General features: G+C 37.1%; 1 protein-coding gene across 8 annotated transcripts in view; it reads right to left on the bottom strand.

Annotated features, from left to right (window-relative positions):
• Positions 1-25,706, bottom strand: part of RBFOX1 (RNA binding fox-1 homolog 1) — a 916,481-nt gene extending 890,775 nt beyond the window's left edge. For 2 of the 8 annotated variants that reach the window (XM_063934244.1, XM_063934246.1), the window contains exon 1: positions 24,964-25,704. In XM_063934244.1, coding sequence (XP_063790314.1) covers positions 24,964-25,107 — 144 coding nt within the window. In that variant the 5' untranslated portion in view covers positions 25,108-25,704. Of the gene's footprint in view, positions 1-24,963 lie in introns of all 8 variants that reach the window. The other 6 variants (XM_063934243.1, XM_063934245.1, XM_063934250.1 and 3 more) reach the window with 6 other exon arrangements.
• Positions 25,707-26,051: the final 345 nt, after the last annotated feature.

Raw genomic sequence — 26,051 nt, 5'->3', positions numbered from 1 at the left:
CATCAAAGTTATATGTAAACCTAGGAAACAATAGAGCAGATGTTGATTGCTGTCTTGCGCTTCATAGACATAATTAAACACAATGAGACACTCATGCAACCGGATAATAGAGGACAAACAAATAAAAACTGTATAGTGTAAACAGACACCTTATTTAAAAGGGCACCTGCCCAGTATTCATCAATATAAATAATACACTCTGTACACATGGCAATTTGTTTTTCAATGAAGTCTTAGAAAATTAATCTACGCAAACTATACTTTCATGAGAAATAGGATTTTTATGTTATTCGACTCCACCAATTAATAACTATGAAATCTCATTGCAATCATACAGTTGCTGGCATATGGATTCAATTTCAGGGACGTATTGCAAACTGTATAGAATAATACAATGTACTCCATACAATACTCACGCCCAACCAAATATAATCATGCCCATTAGTCATGTTGCAGTACAGTAGTTTTATAAACACATTCAATACATATACAGTATATTCAATAAATCTATTATTATTGAGCATATATTTAAAGTCAGATAAATAGTTATATTTATTGCCATCACTATTTGTATCAAATATCTAAATCTATCTATCTATCTATCTATCTATCTATCTATCTATCTATCTATCTATCTATCTATCTATTTCTGTCTCTCTCTCTCTCTCTCTCTCTCTCTCTCTCTAGCTTTCTCTCTCTCTCTCTGTGTAGAGTATATATCACTTCATATTAGGGACAGGTGGAAAACATAGTTCCATTATATATTTAGTTGCTATTATAAAATTATGCAGCATGGTTGCTCTTTTTAAATCCTCCTATTTATATAATTAAATACTGTAGGAATGTAATGAGTCTTCCTGTCAGCTCCTGCCTCTCCCTATCACCTCTTGCCTCTCCCTGTCACCCTGTGCCTCTGCACGTTACTCTCTATCCATCATCCACTGCCTCCTCCCATCACCATCTGACTCTCCCATCACCCTTTGCTTCTCCTTATCACCCACTCCCTCTCCCTGTCTCCTTCTGCATGTCACACATTGCCTCTGCCCAGTATAAACCACTACCTGTTACCCACTGCCTCTCCCCTGCATCACCAATTGCCTGTCACCTATTGACTGTTACCCACTGCCTCTCCCCAGTGTCACTCACTGCCTCTGCCCAGTATCGCCCTTTGCCTGTCACCTATTGACTGTTACCAATTGTCTCTCTCTCCCCAGTGTCATTCATTGTCTCTCCCCAGAGTCACCCACTGCCTGTCACCCACTGCCTCTCCCCAGAGTCACCCACTGCCTCTCCCCAGTGTCACCCATTGCCTGTCACCTATTGACTGTTACCCACTGTCTCTCTCTCCCCAGTGTCATTCATTGTCTCTCCCCAAATTCACCCACTGCCTGTCACCCAGTGCCTTTCCCCAGAGTCACCCACTGCCTCTCCCCAGCGTCACCCATTGCCTGAAACCTATTTACTGTTACCCACTGCTTCTTCTCAGTAACACCCATTGTCTCTCCCAGTGTCACCCACAGCCTGTCAACCATTGTCTCTCCCCAGAGTCACCCACTGCCTGTCACCCACTGCCTCTCCCCAGAGTCACCCACTGCCTCTCCCCAGCATCAACTATTGCCTGAGACCTATTTACTGTTACCCACTGCTTCTCCCCTGTAACACCCATTGTCTCTCCCAGTATCACCCACAGCCTGTCAACCATTGTCTCTCCCCAGAGTCACCCACTGCCTCTCCCCAGAGTCACCCACTGCCTCTCCCCAGCATCAACCATTGCCTGAGACCTATTTACTGTTACCCACTGCTTCTCCTCAGTAACACCCATTGTCTCTCCCAGTATCACCCACAGCCTGTCAACCATTGTCTCTCCCAGGGTCACTTACTGCCTGTGACTCACTGCCTCTTCCCATTTGTAAGAGTATGCAAATTTATAGTATGCAGGGGGGTGCCGAACATTCTAGCACTGGCACTGTATATATGTGGCCAATTTAAAGAACTGTGACTAAATAAATAAACAAATAATTTAATGAATTAATAATATAATTTGTTGCTTCCAAGTGACCCTTATATAAAACTATTAATTTGAGGTCCTAAATGAGGTACAGCATGCTGTACAATCTTGAAACAAAAATGACACAATAATTAAGAGTATTGTAGTCAGTTTGTTATTATAGAGCTGGTCATTAATGTTTCAGCAATATTGTAAAAAGGTAAACGATTATGAGGAAAATAAGAACATATATACATTTGTAGTGTATGCATATAAAATGCTTTAACCCTTTGGAAAATCGCTCAATAGTATGGTTTTTGAAAATAGAGATTTTCTGACTTACCTTAAAGACACCATTTTAAAATACACCTGTCACCTATTCACTAAGAACCTGCCACTTCATCACTATGAACTATTAAATATTAGTCAGACGCTATATTCATTGTTTAGGCAGGTCTGCAATGATGTCATTCACAAGACTATTGATTCCATCCAGAAAACATTAGCAACTGACAATCATCCTCAGTTCAGAAAGGAAAAATGGCAGACAGAGCAGTATTCTCTTTGGTGGTGTCATGTACTCTGGATTGTGCTGCTGTCTGTACATTTCTGCTAAAGTGCATTGGTTTGTGTAGTGAGATGAAGTTTGTGGAGGAGCAGTGGCCAATTAGAGGATGTGCTGTGTTGTAGAACAAGAAAAATTAGATTTCTTTTTTTAGGAGCTACTGTATGTTTTTTTTTTTTAAAGAGCGTCTATTTACTAAGCCTTGGAGAGAGATAAAGTGGAGGGAGATTAAGTACCAGCCAATCAGCTCCTAACTGCCATGTTACAGGCTTTTTTGGAAAAATTACAATTAAGAGCTAGCTGGCTGGTACTTTATCTCCATCCATTTTATCTCTCTCCAAGGCTTAGTAAATAGACCCCAAAGCGAGCAGAGTGGGCATTCTTGGTGCAGTTATTTAGTTGAGTTCCTTGCTGCTGTAGAAAAGGTTGCAAAACTATTTTCACCATGCAAATACACTTGAATTTAGCATTGGGTCTTATAAAACAAAGATAATGTCTGTCCTTTGCAGACTTTAAGCTGCATTTCAGTAGTGTAGCACATTTTTAGGCACCCACTGCACCCACTATAACTCTCATTGATGCAGTGATAGTCTAGTGGGAGCAGTGCAAATAACTTCAAAGTACCTGGTTCTTTGTCAGCATTTCATCTGATGTACAGTACCTCTCCCAGCAGAGAGATAAAGACAGAGTGCCTGATTCAGAGTTGTATGATATTGCACAGCCGCAGGGAAGCAGCTGTGAAATACAACTAATATGATAATGCAGCAGGAGGAGTCTGGTGTACATAGATGCCTCGTGCCTGCTTCTGTGATCCACTGTTGCATCTCAAAATGCAACATCGGATTACCCTGTGGGACCATTGTTCATCTGAGTAATCTTCAAGTTACTCAGATTTCTGTCTCAAATCTGCAGCCGAGATCAGTAAATGCAGACACAGACTGAGGCGCTCCCACAAAATGGATGTGACATGCCTCAGTTTTGAGGAACAGACCCAGTCGCTGTCCTTTCCCCACCCGCAAATGGCCTCAGCCTATCAGGCTGGGGCTTAGTGGGTACTGTGTGCAATAATGCAGGACCCATTCTGCGCATGCGTAGAATGGATCCTGCATATGTGTAATGTCCCCACCATCAGCCTTGTATGAAGACTTGCACGGGTTAGCATACAAGTCTGAATCAGGCCTAGTAGCCAGTACCCAGGATGGACACAAAGAGATATGATTAGAATTTGTATATAAAGGAACTGTGGTATTTATTCTATAATCAGTATATCTGCAAAAGCAGTGCAGCTCAGCAATTCAAGGCTAAAGATAAATGCATGTAATACAACCTTGTGATTATACAGTATGTATTAACCCTCTTCACAGGACCTTAGTTCAGTAGAGATAAACACTTCCAGAAGACAAGTAACAGATGTATCCTAAAGTATTATAAAAATGCAATGTCTTAATCTCCAAAACACTACAGGACTATTAGTAAATACTGTATTATCACTTATTAATGGCAAGACTAACAGCATACACTAACTCTGACAGGAAAGTCGTTAGAGTAAACTAAAGTCAAATATGCAATAACAGTAAAGAAGAACCTTGCAAGGTAACAGGGTTATCACTTATTTAGACACAGATGTTGCAGCTGGTTGGTGCACAATGATACCTTTGTACTGTATGTTTGCTAGCAGGGAAATACAGTTCTAACACAATGACAAGGAAACACTGCATTGTTGGGGGGGATTAATGAGTTCAGTATGCCTGTATTAAATTCAACTTTAAATGGCAATCAGTGGTATAAATGCTAGGCAATGTGTTAGACTAGCATTAACTACTGTTTCAACAGGTGATCAGGTACTATCTGTATTATCTTTATCACAGACTAGTAATTTCCAAGGATCAAGGTAGCATTCACTACAGTACGTATGTTTCCTTCAATAAACAATAGAATTTAGTACGAGTTTGACAGCATATCTTGCAGAAGTACAACAGAAAGCAGGCCAATGTCATTATAATGGGACAACATGTTAGATCCTGATACAGTATGTGTGATTAGCAGACAGTGTATTTAGCAGCTGATAGGTTTCTACCCTAAAGATCTGCTCCTCAGGGTCAAACTCCTCCTCCAAATGCAAATTTAGCAATGAAGATTGGTGAAAGTCCTGATCTCCGTGAACCCTGTTTATTTCTATTCTCTCAGCTCTGCCTCCACTGACACCCCAGTAGCTTTGCTGAAAGCCTCTGTCACTCTGTAAAGCATTTTATGCAGTCACTCCTGTCTTAATCTCACTGTAATTTCTCTCAGTCCTGATAACTCTGCTGCCCAAGGTGGCATTCCTCTATACACACAAAAAGTGCCCTTTCTTTCCTCTACTACTCTGTTTTTTGGGCTTTTCAGTTTGATGGCATCTAGCTTTCAGGTTGGCCACCCCAGCAGTTCCCCTCCTCACACTTTGCTCAGACCAACTGCCTCTCACTCACTACCTCTCCTCCTCTATAAACTGCCCCATAGTCTTCCAACTGGCCTCTCACAGGACCCCTCTCTGTTTGCGTACTGTATGTGCACAATGCTACTTCTCTGCTTCTGTATGTGCATTAACGCGCAATGGTAGGTGTCATCCATAATACAGTACCCCACATAATGGGGGTAATAAATAGCCCTGATGTCTCCTCACTCCTCTAAAATAATTTAAGTATTAAATAAGAATGAACAAAGTAATTTTATAGGAAAAAAATATTATAAGTTCAGATAAATGGGAGAAGTGCTTCTAGCAGTGGAACTACCACCTGCTGTAGGGGTTACAGTGGCTAAGGTCTCCTTAGTTCATGCCTGAGCAGTTTTGCTGGTCCATCTGTTTTGGATTCATACAGTCTGCTGTTCTGTGCATGTACGATGCTGGCGCAGCCTCAGTAAAGACCTGTGTGAGCATTCAGTTCTAGAAACAAAAGCCCAAATATAGCTTTTTGTTACATACTGTATGTCGGCCTCTGAATAGTATGAAAACAGGAGAGCCAGGCTTATAAGGAGTGTACTGAGATTGCTGGACTCCCCATGCAATTCTATTTCTTTAGCCAGCTATGTAATGGGATGTCAATGGGTGCATAAAGTGGTAAAGAGTTTGATTGCATGTCATGTGTACACGTATAAAATGTGCCATCAGATGTTTCCACCTTCACTGCAAAGCTAGACATACTGCTAGTTAAAAGTGGTGTCTCCACAGACTGGAAAGATGGTATAGATGCACCAATGCAAAAACAATGATCTGTAAAGCACACCAGATGTATCCTGTAAATTAGGTCCATTAGTGGAGATGTATTATAGTGCACTTATTGTGCTGGTATACTGTAGCTCCTCTTGCTTTTCTTCTTATCGAGACAAAGCAGGAATCAATAACGCTGAGATGTATTAACATCTCAGCTGCCGGGGTGGGGGAGAGACATCTCCTCCCTCCATCAATCCGTGGAAGACCCACAGTCCATCAGCCTAGTGCCGATGTACGGTGTCTATCCTTCTAATGGCCCCACCATGCATGCATGAGATCGCACAAATATTGTGAGATCTTTTCTGCTGCCGGGACCCCCACAGAACCCACTGTAGGTATGTAAACATACTGGCAGGTAAACTTACTGATCTGAATGATTTTCCATTACCATGCAGCAAAATTATTAGATGTTTGCAGGTAACAGAGAAAAGTGAATTTTACCTACAGTACATCATTTATACATGGCAATGTTTATTGTACAGTATGTGTCAAATAGCTCTGGTTACAGTGCATTTGGCACTTACCACCTCCTCTTATATCTGTCCCACTGTGTCTAAACAGAAAGGGTCCTATTGACAATCACCTCAGTAAACATTTTGAAATAGTGTTACATTATCAAAGAAATAATCACACTACAGATGGAAACATACACATATATTGTAGGACATCACCAACCACCTTATTTATTGTATTGATGTCTGCTATTTAGGCTAAAATGAAGAATTGTAACACATTTATAATCAGTTTGATTGGTGATAATCTGCTGTCTGTCAATGTCTTGCATCATATATATGCAGAGGTGGACTCATCATTTTGTACTGGCACAGTGTCTACTAGGAGGTTGCGATGTCAAGAAGTCCTAGTCTACTAGGAGGTTGCGATGGCAAGAGAAGGGAGGGGTATGCATGTAGACTGTATATGGACACTGTACTCTTAAACCACCCCTGACTTGCAGAATCATACCACATCAGCATGCAGTGTAACTGAGCAGGATTGGACATAGCTGATTGGTTGGTAGTAGAGCCACATAGCTCAGTCTCTGTGCGGCCGGGCAGATTTCCTTAAACTTCATTTAGATTAGCAAATTATATTGTTAAGGAGAATTTTAAATATAGTTATTTGATTGCTTATTAATTCATTGTATTAATATATTTGGATTGGAAGCTAACTTGGGCAGGACTACAATACCTTCTGCTTCATGTCATTGTATGTCATTTGTGTTATGATCTCATAAGTGCTGCGTAATATGTCAGCACTTTCTAAGTGAAACATAAGATACTTTTCTGTGCTGAAAAAGGTTACCAGGTGATCTCTAAGCAAGAGTGTAATGCTTGCACTGCGAATATTTGTATAACGTATTGTTAGTGTAATGTGAACCTGGAGAAAGACAGAATAAAATGAGTTTCACAGTATACAAACATCCTACGGCTTATCATAGAAGTGGATATTAGTAGATGGAGAAAAATAACATTTGAATCTCAGCAGAAGTCTAAACCTTTTCAGTTTGTAGATACGTCTAAAAGGCTCAGCAACTCTCTATGCAGTAGTCTGTTCCTGAAATTAGTTTATTAATACAACCAAGCCTTGCTAGTGAACAAAAGCACTGGTGCGGTGTGTATAAATCATTAATACTATGCAATGGAATGGCTGAATTTGCTGCGTTAGCAGGAAAACCTTTCTGCACACTAGGGATTTGGGGGATAGAATTGGCTGCTATGAAATATACTCCATCATTCTCCCGTCTTCCTCTTTTGCAGCAGCTCTCTGCTTCCTCACACCCTCCACTGCAGCAGCCCTCAAGTAAACACTTCCAATACATATGTTTAGATACAGTATCTCTCTTATTAAACAAAGACATAGATGTAGAAGGTATGCATATAATTGCTCTACATTTGAAGCTTTATATAACAATAAATAGAAGTCTTATTTTGTATGTAGATATGAAATAGTGTGTATCACGTATCTACCCTTAAATCAATGCATACATTGCAGCACACAGTGTATCTTGGATTTGTATAATACCTCGGAAATAGCCTGCGAGCTGTCATGCCGCTCCAAAGTCACTGTGGTGTATTTACATATATACGATTTGTTTTTATTGATTTCTTTGCATTTTATTTTCTGTTATGATAAAATTAGAAGTGCACATATAGCATTTATTGATTTTTCTGCACAGCTCCATGACACATAGGAATTTACAGTATTTTCCGTAATCCTGTTATGCTTCATGTAGGAAATACAGAATGGCTTCTGTAGAACAGCACCAGCAGCAAGTGTACACAGATGCAATATCTGTCTTACATCTTAATTAAACAAATATACAGTACACAAGGATAGTGGTTGCATATAAAAATTACACTGCAGTGTATTCAATCAGTGGAGAGCCTGCCTTGTGCTTTCTTCTGGGTATTGCACCAGATTGCAGCTGTTTTAAACTACTGCTGTTTTATTTATACATAGTAGATAGCATCAAGCTATAGAACCCAATGCTTGAACTATACGAAAAGGGTTCTGTCATCCAAGCAGGATTTTTGAATGAAACAATTATAAATCCCTATTGAAAACATGGCAGCACCATGGAAGCAGATTTATATGTTTGGAAACATAGTATCAAGGGGCATTTGTGTACAGTTTGGAGGTATCTTACGCATTTGTAAAAATTAAAATCAGAATGCAGAACGTGTGACTCACTGCATATATTGTAGCCGTAATGTTTTAGTTTTTATGGATACAACAAAATGACAAATACAATTATTTGACCTACCCAAGATTCTGTCTGTTTGCTGTTCCCCTCTGGAAGGCATAACTGTTAGTTTATAGCTCCTCAAGCCAGGGTTTTAGTACAGGTAAATGGCATTCTCCAACTAAAGAATCTGATGCATTGCTGTTAGTGCACACAGTAAGTCCACAACTAGCATCACGGCACTAGTTTAGTCAAATTACTGCTCGCACCTGAGGAGAGTGTGAGCACAAATATTCTAGTCACAGGTTTACAGCTCAACTAATAGAATAGCTCTGGGCACTTATCCCGATCCTATTCACCATCACAATCAAGTGAATTCCCCCCAATAAAGACAAAGGATGGTATCATATTGCCGGCACTTTTTACCCTAATGGTATTATCCAATTATAGCCCATTTTTACCCTAAAGTAAATTACCCATATGTAGGTGAGATCTCAGTATTAAGGTAGGGTTAGGATTAGCATTATATGCCTCCTGTGCCCCTGTTGAGATATCAAGCAGTCAGGATGCCGGTGTCAGTATTCTGAAAGCTGGCATTCTGACTGCTGGTATCCTGTACACAATGCTTCTACTATGCTCTCAAAAGAGCCAAAGCTGAGGGGGCTTCTGAGACCCGCACAGAAGTGTAGCCAGGCGGATCTACCTGTGCACTTTGCCATGCCCTCACCTTAGGGCTTCTTTAGAATCTACACCCCTGCAAATCCACCACTATTTCCACTCAGACTATATTCCACTACAAGTGTGTCAATGTGTAATGACAGGTGAAAACATCTGGAGGCCATTCTACTTTAGAACTCTTTTCTATAAAATTCATGCTAAAATAGTGTTTCTTTTATAGGTAAAATAATCAGCACAGTGAGAGGATATTGGTACTGAATTTATAACATGTGGCTCTTTTAAGTGTTTGAATGTCTGTTTAACATACAGCAAAGTACATATAGAGAGTGTACTGCCTTTGCATTCTTCACCAAATTCCAACTGGTACTGTAGACACAGGATTTGTCTCATTAAATGATCAACACCAGCTCAGAACTACAGGAGTACATAAATTAGGTTATTTTGTAGAAAAGGTCATTTGCTGCTCTGCACCTCTTACTGTTTTATCTCACTGGAATAATCTGCTCCTCAAGATGAAATCTAATGTTTGTACTGTTCTGAAAAACTGAAAAACATTCCTTATACAATAGGCAGCACAGTGTACCATTTGTGTAAGGATTGTCTATGTCCATCTTCTTCTCCTCAATCCCCTTCTTCTTGCTCTTCATGGTAGAAATCTACGTGCACTACCACCAACTGAGGTGCAATGCTCTACCAAACACAATTTTGTGTTTCTACTTGTTGTTATATACTTTAAAAATAAGAAGCACATTTCTTTATAAACCAATGGCATGACCAGTATCTGTCCAATCTAATCCTTTTCACCCATGACAATTGCTTGTTACCAAAACATGCAAAGGGTGTTACTTTATTCAGCACAACTTTCTGCAATAGAAAGAGAAGTAGGAAATTCAGGAGCAGAGTGTTCTATGAAGAACATGCTCAAACTACAGTAGCACTATATAGGATATGCGCATCTGTGCACTCACATACAGGGCCTGATTTTTAGTCACACACTTCTGTGGACACTTTTCCCTATGGCCTCAGCATTGTACTTTCTTTTATATCAGCAATCTGCCAAAGTAAATCATAAAACTCTGCACCTGAAAGTGCAAGCCTATCCTGCCCACTGTTTTAGTGTCTGCAGATGCACTAATCATCAATAGAATGTGCACTTGCACCAGCTCCATGCTAGGTGCAAAAGATCCATCAGAAACAGGCAACCCATTCCCCACATACACAATGTTTATGTAAGTGCAACACTCTCAGACATTTTGAACTGGGCAGTATATGATGCTGGTGCACATGCGGTATGTACTAGAAATTGGGCAATATAATATGATAGACAAAGGAGTCTGCTATGCATAATAAATCATCTTTTGGCATACTGTGCTCAGTAACCGATTACTTGTTAACCATTAAAACCATGCATGGCAAGCTGATTAAATTCACATTTTTCCACATGGATACCATAGCAATGCACAAATTTCAGGCTGAAGTTTTGAACTACTATGGGTATAATAATAATAATAATAATAATAATAATAATAATAATAATAATCATCATCATCATCATCATCATCATATTTAATTAGCACTTTTCTCCTAATAGGACATAAATACAGGTGCCTGGAAAGTAAGTAAAATGCTATAGTGATATGTATTAACAACCTGAGTAGAAAAGAAGCTGTCTTATCCTCACAGGTACATAAGTCACTAGCAATTTATGAATTGTTTAACATCAGTGATTAGTTGGCAAATGCAATATTCTGCAAACATAAGGAATTACTATGAAGAAATACACTACAGAGAAGAAGCTGTTAATGGGAATTGATCTGCTTGTGTTTTATACCCAATATGCTTACATAACACTTTCCCAGGATTTATTACAGCAATGTTCTAATCTAGATAACAGGATTAAATGTTATGTTTGCAGACCCACCAAAAAATGGCAATGCTCAATTCTTCAAATATGTGACAGATACTAAGCTTATGTGATTGCATTTATTTTGCACAGTCAAACAGGGGTCATTTATATATTTCAAAGTGAAAAAAGTAATGTAGAGCAAATGCTCTTTTGTGATGTCTTTTTGTGATTTTATAGAAGTATATCCAAAGATCCTGCGATGGGTGTGCACATTGGAATGCAAACAAGTACATACACTTGTAGATATAAAGAAGCATTAGGAGTCTACACAACAGTATTTAGGGTTTATGCTGAGCTGAATGTGCACTTGATTGCAGAGTGTATTATGAATGTTTTCACACTGTGTATGCTTTGGTATTGAGCATACAAATTTCCATTGTACTGTATCTACATTTACATCTGAAGAGGTGTAACAGGGCATTTCATGAGGGTGTGACAATCAACTGAAGGTTACATATGTGTCCTAATACAAATACCCTCAATACGCCATATGGTGCAAGATGTCTGGAAGGAGCGAGCCTCCAGGTCTCATCTAACTCTGCTAGAGCTGAGCATATTTATTCATGTCTTTTTACCCGTAAATGCATCTTTATGTTATAATGTGATTCAATGCACTTTATTTCTGTGTGCAACTGACTCTTTATACTTAGCACAATGGAACTTGGTCTGGAAAATCAGTGGCCTCTGCATCTTAACACTTTATATACAGATTCAGAGACTCAGTCGCAAATAGTCGCACACAGATATACATTCTGTCGCACACAGGTATACAGATATACTGTTGTATATCAAATTAACAAGCACAGTCTCCTGTTGCATCCTCCTAAGACAAATTTATGGTTAAAAAATATGCAAAAAACACACCCGATGCTAGCAGAGTCCCACGGGCTGTTTGTCGCAACTGCAGCAACAAAGTATGAGGACATATCTGTGTATGCAGTTAGCCATACTGTAATCAAATATATACTGTACCTGTTTGGAGACATAACTTTTGCACCTAGTATAGGGTAAGTGCAAGTATGCACTGCAAACTAAGCATAGGGCAGCTGCATTGCAAGATTCATACAAATCTGCATACTGGCAGATATACACATTTTTCTGTGCATGCAGTTCAGGAGCAAAATATTCATAATTTCCTTAAGACTTTGCATCAGGCGCTTTGTGGTTGAATACCACTTAAGGAGAGATCCAATTGGGTACAGGGTTTACCCAACAGCTAATTGAATGTGCTGTCTGATTCAGTTAGCTGTGGGAACCCTACGTTCTTAGCCCCAGTGGGTGAATTTTCCTCACAACCTTATGAGCTTTATTTTACCTCACAGGAAAACCCATAGATTCCAGCACTTTGCATAGAATCTATGGGTTAGTGTGTGTTCACACATGGTTTACTGCACGGGAAAATGCCAACTGAATGAATGGTTATGGGCGTGAAACCCAGAGCTATTCCCTATGTGGCAAACCCCGTGCCTAATTGAATTCACCCCTTATAGTTGCATGAAAAACAGCTTGGCATGAAACTATGGCATAAATGTATTATTAATCTCAGAGTGTGGAAACTGCAGGACATTTTAAATTGTAACTCACAGTATTCCCTTTACAATATCTTGTGAAGTTGCCTTTCCCAAGCGGCAAAACATGTTAGTACTAAGGATTTGACTTTCTGTCTAGCATACTGAATAACAATTGACACCTAGATGTAACAAAGGCATACACTAAAAAGACATGTAAAAGCTAATTATCTTTCAGTCATAAAGGGTCTTTATTCTGATGAAGTATATCATCATACATGCTAAATAACTAAGCAATCAAAATATATTTGCATCTATTATGCACAAATGAGCAAAAGTGACAGAACACGATACTGTTTGTCAAAAAAAATAATAATGATACAATGCAGTTCTGGAAAGTAATTGACAATACGGAGCATAGTAAAATTAGAGTATATTTTACAACAGTACCATGCTGTGAAATAAAAAGACACATCATGGAAAAATAGACAATTTGTCAGAAAATGTTATGTACTTTATCAAATTAGGTCTGATGGGTTTTTCAAACTTCTTTACTGATTAGAGACAAGTATTAAAGAATATTGATATAGAGTATCGCAGCTCAAACAAAATGTTAGTAAATCAATGTATGAAAAAACATATGGTTAATAAATTTGATTTCTGGCAAGATAAACCTACATAGCATTGGAATTTATGTATTAGTAATTATTAATACATTTCACTAACAAATGTCAAAAATACTGTGGGCGGGATGCAATAGAGTCCAAGTTTGCTTGACGTGTGGGATTCCGGCAGAACTCGGATGTTTTTTTAAAGGGGCAGTTGCTTACAAGGCATGGTTTTGCCTTCTGAATGACTGCCCCTTTAAAAAAACATCCGAATTCGGTTTGCATCCTGCACGTCCAGTGAACCTGTACTCTATTATATCCCGCCCTGTATATTATACACATAGTATAAATAAAGGTGCAATGTTCCCTCTTTAGTGGTTTTTTTTATGTGTGACATACAATGATGGACTTAATATTATTTAATGCACTTTTGTTCAGAAAATAAACATTGTTGAAAAGCTAGCATTATAAAAAGGATGGTATAACACTTAAGTATTGTAATTTGGGAACTTTTTTTATTATTCTTTTAATTACAGCTAATACTAAAATATTTTTTGTATTTTTAAAAATAGATATTTTTAAACCAACCAAGCCAATATGAATCTGTTCCTCGTTTCATTTCAGGTCATTCTGACACCAAAGGTGTAAATAAACACTTAAGTGTGAGAGAATAATAAAGATTATAAGAATAAACCCAAACTGCATGAAGGAGTCACTCTGTATTACCCAATAATGACATTCTGAATGGAAATAAATGAAGCCCCTGCAGTGCTATTCTGTCAGCCTTTGAAAGTAAATAACTTGGCTTCTGACAAGAGAGAGACCATTTTTTCCTCCTCCTGCCATGGTGCATTAATTGAGCTGTGCGGTTATGTTACAACTGAGACAGAGTAGTGCCTCTCTCATAAAGAAGAAGGTTTGCTTGCTTATTATATTTTCAAAATGACATCATTTTCACTGGATACCTCAAGTATACATGATTTGTACTATAGTCCAAACAGAAAATAATGAAGTCCACAAAAAAGTATTATATAGTATTTTTTTGGAAGCATGTAAAAAAGGAACATACAATTATTATTATTATAACTATTATCATTGTTATTGATTTATAAGGCACCACAGTGCACTACACTACCTGACAATGGGAAGATGGAACATATATAAATAGGGGCATACAAGTTACAAAAAATAAATGCAGATATGAAAAAACGAGCCCTGATTGTGAGAAAGATTGCAGTCTTGTGGTAAAAGGACTTGTCTGAGACAAGGGAAGCAAGTGTGGCTGTTGTTAGGGTGTTCCAGTGGTAGTAAAGGTGGGAATAGAAGAGGCTCTAACAAATAGATGCTTTTTCATTGCTCATTTAAAGATCTGAAGGCTGTCTGAAAGTTTCATCAGGTGTGGTAGAGAATTCCATAAGTGGGATGATTCATAGGAGATCAGTAAGACAAGGTTTAAACTATTATTTTGTTTAAAAAAAAAAAACTGTATGCAAGCTACTTAATATCCAACAACAGAAGTATAAGTCACCACTGAGAAAGGAGTAAGAACAGCGTTATCACAATGTTGGAAATGCCATTATCCTTTGCTGAAATCATATGTTGTAGTTGCTATTATTGGCACTGGTCACCAATTTAAACACTAGTGATGAGCGGGTTCGGTTTTACTCGGTTTTACTCGGTTTTACTCGGTTCTCAAAACGGCATCTTATTGGCTCACGGATGTCACGTGTTTTGGATAGCCAATAAGATGCCGTTTTGAGAACCGAGTAAAACCGAGTAAAACCGAGTAAAACCGAACCTCGCTCATCACTATTAAACACTCATACTTGTAGAACCTAAATTCATTAATGGTCTTTGACTAAGACAGGGATTCCCAAACACAGTCCTCAAGGCACATTAACAGTCCAGGGTTTAAATATAGCAATACTTGAGCACTGGTGACTTAATTAGTACCTCACTTATTTTGATTTAGACATCTGTGTGCATGAATGGAAACCACTAAAACCTGGACTGTTAGTGTGCCTTGAGGACTGTGGTTGGGACTCACAGGACTAGGAGAACATACACTGTGAATCACATCTCTGTTTTTTTCATTTCCTGCATATCCATTTACATCTATTGGACACTGTCAGTTTTTTAGCTACTATGGACTTGTCTGTATTTGCACCATCTACCAAGGTTTAGGGTGTCTGGATACTGCTAGTGAAAACCTCAGTTTAATGTTTACAGGAAGCAATAACTAGAGAGAGCTTTCATTCCTACGAAACGGAAAATTATAATTAAGAGACTGTTCCTCTGCTGTTGGTTTATTTCTGGTTATCCAATTCAGCTTGTGTTTAACTTAAAACAATAAATACATTGACAATGAATCTTAACAGCCTGTAGTATTAATAAGCCATCCTCTCAGCTCATAACTCTGCTTTTTGTCTAATTAAATTTACAGGAGTGCCAGGGAAAGGAAAAAGAAGTAAAATGACTGTACATTGGTCTAGTCAGGAGGTAAATGAGAGATTCTAGCAAAGAAATGGCACAAATTCCTCAAGAGAATCCAATGCATTAAATACTTCAATTTCAAACTGATAAATCAATTTCACCAATGCCTTGAAAAGACTGCAGACCTTTAGGGATCTTTTCATATGGAAAGGTTCAGCTTCAGCTCTCGCTAATGTCATTATGGCTCTTAATGCAAAGTGATATACTCTGTTGCAGAAAGCCATTGTCACATCTTTTTTTTTTCCCCTTCTCCACCTCAAAGCTTGCATGGTTTTTACCAAGGCTTAAAACAGAAACAGCAAAATATAATTCCTCTGGATAAATGATCTGACAGACAAAAAAAACCCTTGTAATAAAATAAAGAACTCTCTGCTAGGAAAAGATAAAGAAGAATAGCAACAACTTTATCTATGCTTGACAAATAATACAATAAAGCCACTTACAATGAGGTGTATAAAATATAACAATTATATGCAGTGCATTTCAATGAGTATACTGCTGTAAATAAATACTGCCTTTTAAACCAACTACTGATGTGATTAAGTAGTAAATAGAAGTGTGCATGTATGCACTACACACTGGAAAGTAGTTACCCTCTGATTGCATGCGGTGACATTTAGTTGCGTTCACCACATGGTGAATGCAGCTTATAATGATTTATTCACAAACATCATTATTTGCACTATTTGTACACATATACATTCACTTCAAGCACTGGGCAGATCAAACATACAGCACTACAAGCATCAGTTAGGTCCAGCTAGCATATGTGGTCAGCGTCACTACGTAATAACATCATGCTTCCCATGGAGATCAGTGATCTGTATGATTACATCCATTCAAGCTGCATTCACCATATGATCATGGAAATACAAACTGCATTCAGATTTTTTTTTGTCAAATATACTGTACCATGTACGTTTTAGTCAAATATACTGTATGTGGCTTCCTAAGCTTTTTGATTCTAGTTAGAAAAATACATTTTAATGAAAGATTAAAGGATAAACTGCAATGTTTCCTCTGACCTGTAACCTGAGAAAACTGGAAATGAAAGGGTTACAATCTTCATCTATGACTTGTCTAATGTAGAAAGGCTGCAGTGAGATTCGATTGTGCAGTGTAACCCTGCACAATGAATTTGTATTTACAAGCTTGATATTTAACACTATAATTCCCAGAGTCTATTGTTTGCAGGAACACTGCAAATGATGTGAAGCGCACAGTGTTAAAAATGTGATAATTTATGCAATGTTCATTGGTTTTAAGTTTGTGAATCAACTTATTGAATGTGGTTAACCCTTTTAGTGCTACATCAAGCAAATTCCAAATTCCATCCCTTTGCATTATTTGTTCATTTACAGACCTGTTGGGGAAGTATGCACTACGCATGTGGCTACAATGTATTTTTGGAACAAAATGACGTTCAGCAATTATGAACCAATTTTAGCAAAAGAACAAAGGGGCAGATTTATTAAGCCTGGTGAAGTGGTAAAGTGGAAGGTGATAAAGCACCAGCCAATCGGCTCCTAACTGTAATTTTTCTAACCCAGCCTGTAACATGGAAGCTAGGAGCTCATTGGCTGGTTCTTTATCACCTTCCACTTTATCACTTCACCAGGCAAAATAAATCTGTCCCAAAGTATTCAACGAATGCATATAATTTGGTTTTTGATATTTAATAACTTCTCAAAATGTTCACCTCTTCTTAACTGAAAATCATTAAATTGTTATTTTGCTAGCGTATAAGCTAATACTGTTGCACAGTGCACACACCATGGATAAATTACTGATTTACATTTAAAAATGGCACTTTATGCAACAGATTTCACCTAATATATATATTTAACACATCACCCCCTAGTGGTATAATGTATGTTAAGCATGCAAAACTAGAATATATATATACGATAAAATAAGTAGACTCGTATTAATTTAAAACTAATCTAAGACAATTTAGATTCTGTGTGATTTTTTTTAATCTAGTGTCTTTGATAGATTTTAAGTGTGTGCAATAATGAGATCATTACTTACATGGTTAATAGTTCGTTTACGCAGTCTAACAAATATACTGTATATTTTAATTGTTGCAGCTGCTAAAAATAAAGAGCAATACGAACACATACCCAGATTAACATTTAAGTTTTTAATTAAAGTAAGAAAACACTCATGGACATCATTCTCATGACATTTAAGGTAACTCCAGATGCTGTAATTATGCCCGGACTATACTTTTCCTTAAGCAGACCTGTTAATTTGCTGGGATCTCAACACTGCCCTCTCTGGTGAAAATTTACATTATGCCTGTGAATTCATGACCTGCATTATACTTTTTCTTGCAGATTTGCAAAGCATAATTTGTCATACAATGAGGCTGTGATTTTGGTGAATAAACAGCAGTTGTTTTTTCCTTTTTAACTAATGTATAATGGTTACATTAATCAGGAAACAAAACAAAAACATCTACTCCCTGCCCCGGACCATCAGTCAAGGGCCAGCTGTAAAGAAAACAGATGGCGAGTGAGCATTAGTGGTAATGTGGCTTCATTTCACTCAAGTAGGCAAAATACTGACATTTCTCATGTGAAAATGGCACTGATGAACAAAAAACCTGCAATGAACTGTTACATATGACATATTTAGACATCTTTAATATCATAATGTACATAGAAGAAATGCATGTTTAATGAAAACAACAAATCAGATTGGAGCTTTGACTAATTCTGCTCTAGTCACACTGATTAGCTCCTAGTGATATTTATGCCATACATACGTATTGCTGCACTTGTCTGTAGATATAGTTAGATGTAAATAGAAAACACAATAAAATTGCTGTATGTAGTGTCTGTCTCTCTTTTCTCTAATCTTGAGAAATCCCTTACTGATTGTTTTCATGAGGTTAACTGATTGATGACTGCGCTGAACGCTCTGACTCACGCACACGAGCGCACTCACAAGCTCATATTAACATTCTACATTATATATGTATTATACCTAAAGATACAGCATCCAATATGATGCTAGTGAAATCCAGCTGCATTTGAAAAGATCAGCAAAGGCATTTCTCCCCCAGGTACTTTTGGCTGTGCTGCTTATATTATCAGACATGGTTATGTAATCAAGTCCAGTAAGTACAGCATGATCTATTGAGCATCACTCCAGTTCAGGCTTAGGGCAAGTGTCTACCACCAAGATGACTGTCGTGTTTCCCATGTCTTCCACAAACCCTATTTATAGCTGCGGCATGAGATGACAATTGCTGTGGGAGGGGGTGGAGAGGGGGTGTTTAATCTGGGGTTTTTCCCATCTCACACGTCACTGCTGAGATTCCAGGCAGCATCCCTACCAACTGGGAATTGCAATGATAAGCAGCAGCATAGAGCAATCTGCCTGCAGCATCATTAGACTGCAGTGCAGATAGCACATGCAGTAGTTCCACCATCAACTGTTACAGTCGATTGCAGAGTAAGCTCTATCCAACATATGGGTTCACATTTTAGGTGACTTGCCGCAGTGATTATGTTCCTGCGGCATAAGTCAGTTATGAAACCAGTGCTTAAAGTGTTGCATATAGTATGTCAGGTCTATTTAGCACACCACTAAAATTCAACTTACAGATAACACTATATAGTATGAGAGAATTACAAAATATATATTTTTTCAGCTAAGCACAAGCACAGATAATGATACACTTGCTACTTTTATTCTCAATTTGCTGTAATATTTAGGCTATAAAATATCTGGAAATGACAAACTGGGAGGCATAATCCCAAATATTCCTTCCTAATACTTATAGGACTGGAATCATTTAAAAGTGTATCCCATGCCAGTGCCTGACAATTATTACATTTGTTTCAAATAAACTGGCTCCTGATTTTTTTTTTCTATTACTTATAAACAAAATAAAGAAAGAAAGCAAAAATACATATACGTTTTTAATTCAGTGTTGCAATTAGCCTTCGGTTACTGTAATGTGTGGATTGCCAACCAATCTCTCAGCAGCAAGTTACCTTACTGAAGATGTTGTTAGACCTAACATGTGCACTATTGTAAGAGTACAGTAAACAGCTACTTACAGTATTTATTTTAGTCCTGTTGGCAGTGGGCCTACACAACTGATACTTAGTCTTCTGAACCAAGCATTCCTCTGAACCAATTTTCTCCTGTTTGAGCACTTAAGGATGACCAGTTGATGTGGCCATTAATGATCTACTGCAAGCTACTTTCTAATTAAAAAAGTTGATCTAGAAGTTGCAGTTCAATTGCTTTCGATCTAGGTATGTCCACTTTGAGCAATGTCTCCATTTTAGTTAAATTATTCCCACACTACAGATGACTTCATTTTGTAAAGTAAACCCCAATGCATCATCATTAAGTGAGGAACACAAATGAACACTTTTAACATGTTGACAAGGGCATGGCTCACGGTATGATAACTTATTATAGTGTATCTGAACAGATGGCTATTTGACCAGTGTTGAAAATTGATGTTTAGAGAAATGTTTAATGAAAACACTTTCTTTTTAATTGTAAGTAATTAGGATACATTTCATAAGATAACCAAGGTAAGGTAGACTGCAATGCTTCAATACCTTTCTTGGTTGCGGAAAGTTAAATAGAACAAATTATGTAATTACTGGTTAGACCAGGTGAGCAAAATAGCTGAACACATTAATACTGAATACTTCTAATGATTCATTACAGGGCTGGTGCAATCATACTATAATATAGTCCAGGCACACATACAGGTACCTCAACATGTGTAAAAGGATATAAGATTGGAATAGTAAATTCCATGGTCTTAAAACAGGTTATTGACACAGTCAATGGGCTATTAACACTTAAAAATCTAAACCACTGAACACAAGGATTTCAAACAAGTTTCACACAGTTTCAAAATTACTTGGACACAATTTATGAACTTACAGGGAGCCTTTTTGTAGGCCATGCTTACCAATTAGCTGATAGATTTGAAACTGCAAAATGTAGAGTTCCAATTGCCTATATCTGCTGTGGTATCATTAAAGTCTTTATGGATAAATAGTTATCAAGCAAATTCTATAGTCTCTATAGTCTCTGCTAGCATCTGCAAGTTGAGCGGTTCATATCTGTCCCGCTTTACTGTATTGCAAGTTCTAGATGTTAGTCCGGTAGCACTGTTAGTTCCTAAATTACTACGGTAGAATACAATGCACTGTATGCATGTTGTGATGATTTGTTTTAGCTTTGACACAGTTATATTTATTTAATAGACACAGGGCTTCAAGTTTTATTTATTGATAAGTTGTAAGTGGAGCATTTGTGAAATTGTCTATGCTATGTCTCAATCAATGAAACTGTGCAGAAAGTGCCCAAATCTGTGCAAATGTTCTGGTGCTCAGTTCTTTTAGCAAATAACCAAATAACTTGTCTGACTAGCATTAATTGTAAATATATTAGAAACACTTCCAGAAATCTATCACAGCATGCAGGAGTATATCTCACTTGTTACCATCTGTGCAAAGTGTAAATAAGTCACATCATATATGCACTGCGCAGTTTTATGTTTTCCATACAAAAAGATAAATAGACACAACATAGGTTAGTAATGAGCAACTAATTAGGCTTTCTACTTTAATACGTTCTGTGGCATTCAAATGAAATGTAAAAGAAGAATATTTAAAACAGAAAAATTACTTGACGTAAAAATGTAGTAGGTGTTTTAAAACACATTTTGTATCTTAAAAAAGTCTCAAGCAAAGACTGTTAGACATTATATACTCATATGTAGTATGTGTGCCATGCAATCAAGTATATATATATATATATATATATATATTTATATATATGTAATGTAGAAACTTTCAGTTATATAACTGCCTGTCATCTATGAAACTATAATCAAAATAACAGCAAACAATTACAACATGAAATGTGTGCAGTATTTGTGTAATAACTACTTACCTACACTATTTTGAGAATAGTTACACTAGGGGAACAACTAACCATAAACCGCAATTTATGTATTAAATTCTTGTGAATATTTCATTTAATTTTATAGAAGATTATTGGAATTAAGATATTGTATTATCTAATTATGTACTATTCTATATTTTGCATGAAATTAGCTGAAAAATATTATTCAACTTGACTTGGAAAATAGCAAAATGAGCTTTATAATTTAGCTGCCTGTTGACATCTGTTGTGGTGTGCTTTTTTCCTAACATAAAAAATGCAAGTTAGTGTTAAAATATAAGGGCAAATGATGCAAAAGTATATCGTATCAAATTATCAGTGCAAAATGTATGCCGCATTTAGTGTAGACTTGCTAAAATTGGTCTATTTATTTCAAGCTGTGACTTTTATAGGAATGTAGTTGTTTACAACTGGTAATATAGTTTTTGTTCATTGTAAGCACAAATAAAATAAGTTACTATATTATAATAAACTTAGATGTAATATATAAAAGAGCGCATTGTACCAGAAGACACGCTGTTTATATTTACCATATGAACAGCAAATAGAGTTAAGAACGGAGTGCATATGTTCAGTTTAGTTATACAACAGACCTGTACGCAATCATACAAGCTATACATGTAATGAAATAGGTAGCAATCAACTCTGGTGCCAATAAGTCCAGCAATGCAATATACTGCTAGCGCATGTCAGGTCCAGCAGGTGGCTAAATGGTTAATGTTGTATTGTGTTTTAAAAAACCTCATATATTGCAATCATATACAGTTATACACTGCACAGTATAGTTTGCCTCCATAGAGTCACATTTTAATAATAGCTGGAAAACTTTGTAGTGTAGTTCAATGGAATATTTTTTTCAATTTTCTGTGACGTAGGCATAGAGTCAAATGAGATAAATGAACAATGCACATAATTTTATACTATTCTTTCAATTTTCTGTCACTTATAGTATGTTTATATGAAACTGCATGTGTGGTTTCAGCTTGAATGTGTGAACCTTGACTGCAGTATTTATGTATTCACTGCAGATGGGGTGGAATGATTATATTAAAACACAATTACAGTCATGTTATTCAGCTACCCCCTATGTAGTCCTATTGACCTCTCACCCTGTAACACATTTCTTTGTTTAAATTCCATTTTCTAATGTTCACATTATAAATAAACCACAAGAATATGATCAAACATAAAATAAAATTGCATGGCTTGCAACAAACATCTAGATACTACTACTACTACTACTACTTTAATAATAAAAAAATAAAAAAAAATTAATAATAATAATACTAATAAAAAAAAACACACATTTCAGAATGAGCTGTGGAGCGGATTAAATCAATGAAAGATTTATTCAAAAGTAAAAGGACAGCCGGCTATTAGGAAGGAGGTAATTAAAAAGACAATCCTAGAAAGTTGATGTATTCAGCATTTATCAAATGCAAATTCGAATTCTGAATGCAAAAACATGAACTCCCTCTCCTTTTCCCCAATCACAGTCACAATCTATGTACACATTAATCTTTTAGTATGCATATATTATAGTATGCTAAAGTGACAACATCCCCATAGGGTAAAAGGAAAAGAGCTGCAAGTCTTGTTTACTATCCTGACCTTCTGCATAGATAAGAAACTCCTGTTATTTCAGGACACCAAGTGAACCATAATACAGTAATAACTTATAAAGTAAATCTATTATTATTTCATGAAATGACTGGTAAGCAAGAATGCAAAATGCACAGAATATAAAGTTTTTGGACCAATTTACATGAATAAACTATTTATGTAGTGCCATTAACAGACTGTTTCTTAGTATATTATTATGTTTATTGTTGTTGTATCTGATTTTGTAAACAATGTAAAAATATGTTGTGCTAGTGTATTGTACATGTGTTCTTTTTTCACCACTCTGGGAGTCACATGATACAGATCCAAGTTGAAGAAAACAGAAAATTATATAATCATGTAAAATAAAACTCACATAGAAATTAAGTCTCTAAACAATTTCTGCTGCAATAAATTCACATTTTGCTGTTTATAGTTAATGATCAAAGGGCTTGGTTAAGTCTAGTGTGTCACATGTAACATACAGTATAACAGAGAATCAGTTGCACACCACATATGCAGTTAAGGATGCTACCTACAGTACAGTATGTCGCAGTGCAATTTAAAAGAATATATTTATGCAGCATGGCATATGTTCTAAAATGCTAAATCATTATGTAAACATGGATAAAGTATGAGTGTATCTGTGAATATACAGTGTGTGCAAATAAACTGATATGCACAGTATATATGTGCACTTACATTCCTATGTTATATGCAAACTACATTATGTCATTGTGTATTTAAAGTTAAAGCAATACAAACATGATGATAAATATATGTTAATAGCGTTTTTTCAATGTACTGCAAATGCAGGTCTTAGAAGAAGCTTTTTACGTTCACTATGATTTAATGATAATGGAAGGTACATTTATGACTATGCAGAATCCTAAACACAAAGATTGTCATTGTGTAGACTTAAATTACAGATGAATACAGTCAAGATTGAGCCCCCTTTCAGGATTAATATCAGTTCATTGTTTCACAAGGCTACAGATGATAATCCTGCACCACATTGCACTTTAAACATTTAATTCTCTTTGACAGGTATACTTAAATGAAAATAAAAAATGCATTATCCCAATGGTATAACTTAAAATATTGCAATGTACTGTAATGTAAAACCTGCAATGTGTTTGCAGGGAAAGCCATGCTCTCCTTTTACTGGGTTATTAGGTTTAACAGAGAGCTTTTCAGGTTCACAAAGGATACATTTACATATCATTAAAAATATTGCTGGCTTCTCTTTTCAAAACTAGCAAGGAAACATTTCCCTGTGACTGCAGCAGTAATATACAGCTAGGAAATGCACAGGCATAAAATATTTCCAGCCATAATGAAACAGAATTCACTACCTGTTATCAGTTAATGTACAGGTTATGTTTTCTTTGCACTACACATGACACTGAATACATGATTTTCAGATAAGAGCATGCAGTGTACATGAATGAGAACTACTGAGCTTCTAGCAGACTCACATCTTAACCTCACACTATAAGACATTCCTGCTTCTATTACAACACTGTATGCTATCCTGCTTTCTAACAGCACTATCTAGCTGAAGAATATCCTATCTGGAGAACTGCTGAAAAATTGCATGCTGTTCAGATATAGGAAAATCAGAATTGATACTGTAGATATTTAAACACCCTACAGCAAAAATAATGATAAAGTTACAAGCAGAAGAGGTGAAACAGTAATATGAAGAGAGCCATGCAAAGAGAAACTTACCTGCTGCAAGTACATAAAAGTCAAGGCACAAGAGAGCTGTGGACACATGCCCACATTCGGCAGTGCCACGCAGGTTGCACCCGTCAGAGGATGCTGCATGGTGCTGTTCTGGAGTCGACGTAGAACAAGTGAAGGGGCTAGCATGCAAGCACGTTTGTCCTGTCTTGTCAGCAGGTTTTAAACCGTCTTTTAGCTGTGGTTATTTAAAGTTAAAAAAAAAGTCCTTCTCCCCTTTGCTATCCTACTGCTGAAAATGTGTGTTCATTTGTCAGCTAAGGCAACTAGGCAAATTAAAACTGAAACCACTTAAACTGGATAGAATACAAAAACGAGGGATTTAACCAAAGCCTGCAGCCTAATGAAGAGTCAGTGTAACTTCCTCAATGACAGTGAAGAGAGAGGGAGCTCGGCGTTTCCCAACAGGAGCTTGCTGACTAGCGGAGAGATTGACTCACTGGAGCTCAGTCTGCTGGTGTTGATGCTGCACGGCTTCTCATTTGTCAAATGGGTCCTAGGGCAGAGGCTTTACCACTCACCAAAATTCAAATACTGCATTTTTAAAATCCCCTGGGAGGGTGGAGAGAAACACAGAGAGAGAGAGAGGTCGAGTGAGCTAGTGAGGAGAGAGAGAGTGAGAGAGAGAGAGTGAGAAAGAGACAGTGTGTGTGTGTGTGAGAGAGAGCAGGCGATTGAATGAGAAAGCTGCATCACAGACAACCGTGAGATTTGGGCAATTAATGTCATTGCCCAGCTGGGACCCAGTGTCTGTTATAATTTCTTTTGCATTGCTGTTGGTCAGCAGAGTCAGCACCAAATAATGTTTCAGTTTTTTTTTTTTTTTTTTATCTTGCCAGAAGCCAACTGTAAAGATACATAGAAGATCCTATCTAGGCAGCCAATGATAGTGATTTCTATGTCCTTTCTGCATTCTGTATGCAGATTCCTGACATTTTAGATTTTACATGAATCTTTTCAGATAAGCTTTTCCAACGAGTCAGACAGCAATGCAAAGTTAACAATTGAGCAGAATCCACACTACATAAGCTCAGTTATTTTTTTTTTTCTTTATTATGGTGAAAAGGCTTAGA

The sequence above is a fragment of the Pseudophryne corroboree genome, chromosome 7, assembly GCF_028390025.1.
Source record: "Pseudophryne corroboree isolate aPseCor3 chromosome 7, aPseCor3.hap2, whole genome shotgun sequence".
NCBI lineage: Eukaryota > Metazoa > Chordata > Amphibia > Anura > Myobatrachidae > Pseudophryne > Pseudophryne corroboree.
This window is presented reverse-complemented; position numbering and strand designations above follow the sequence as displayed.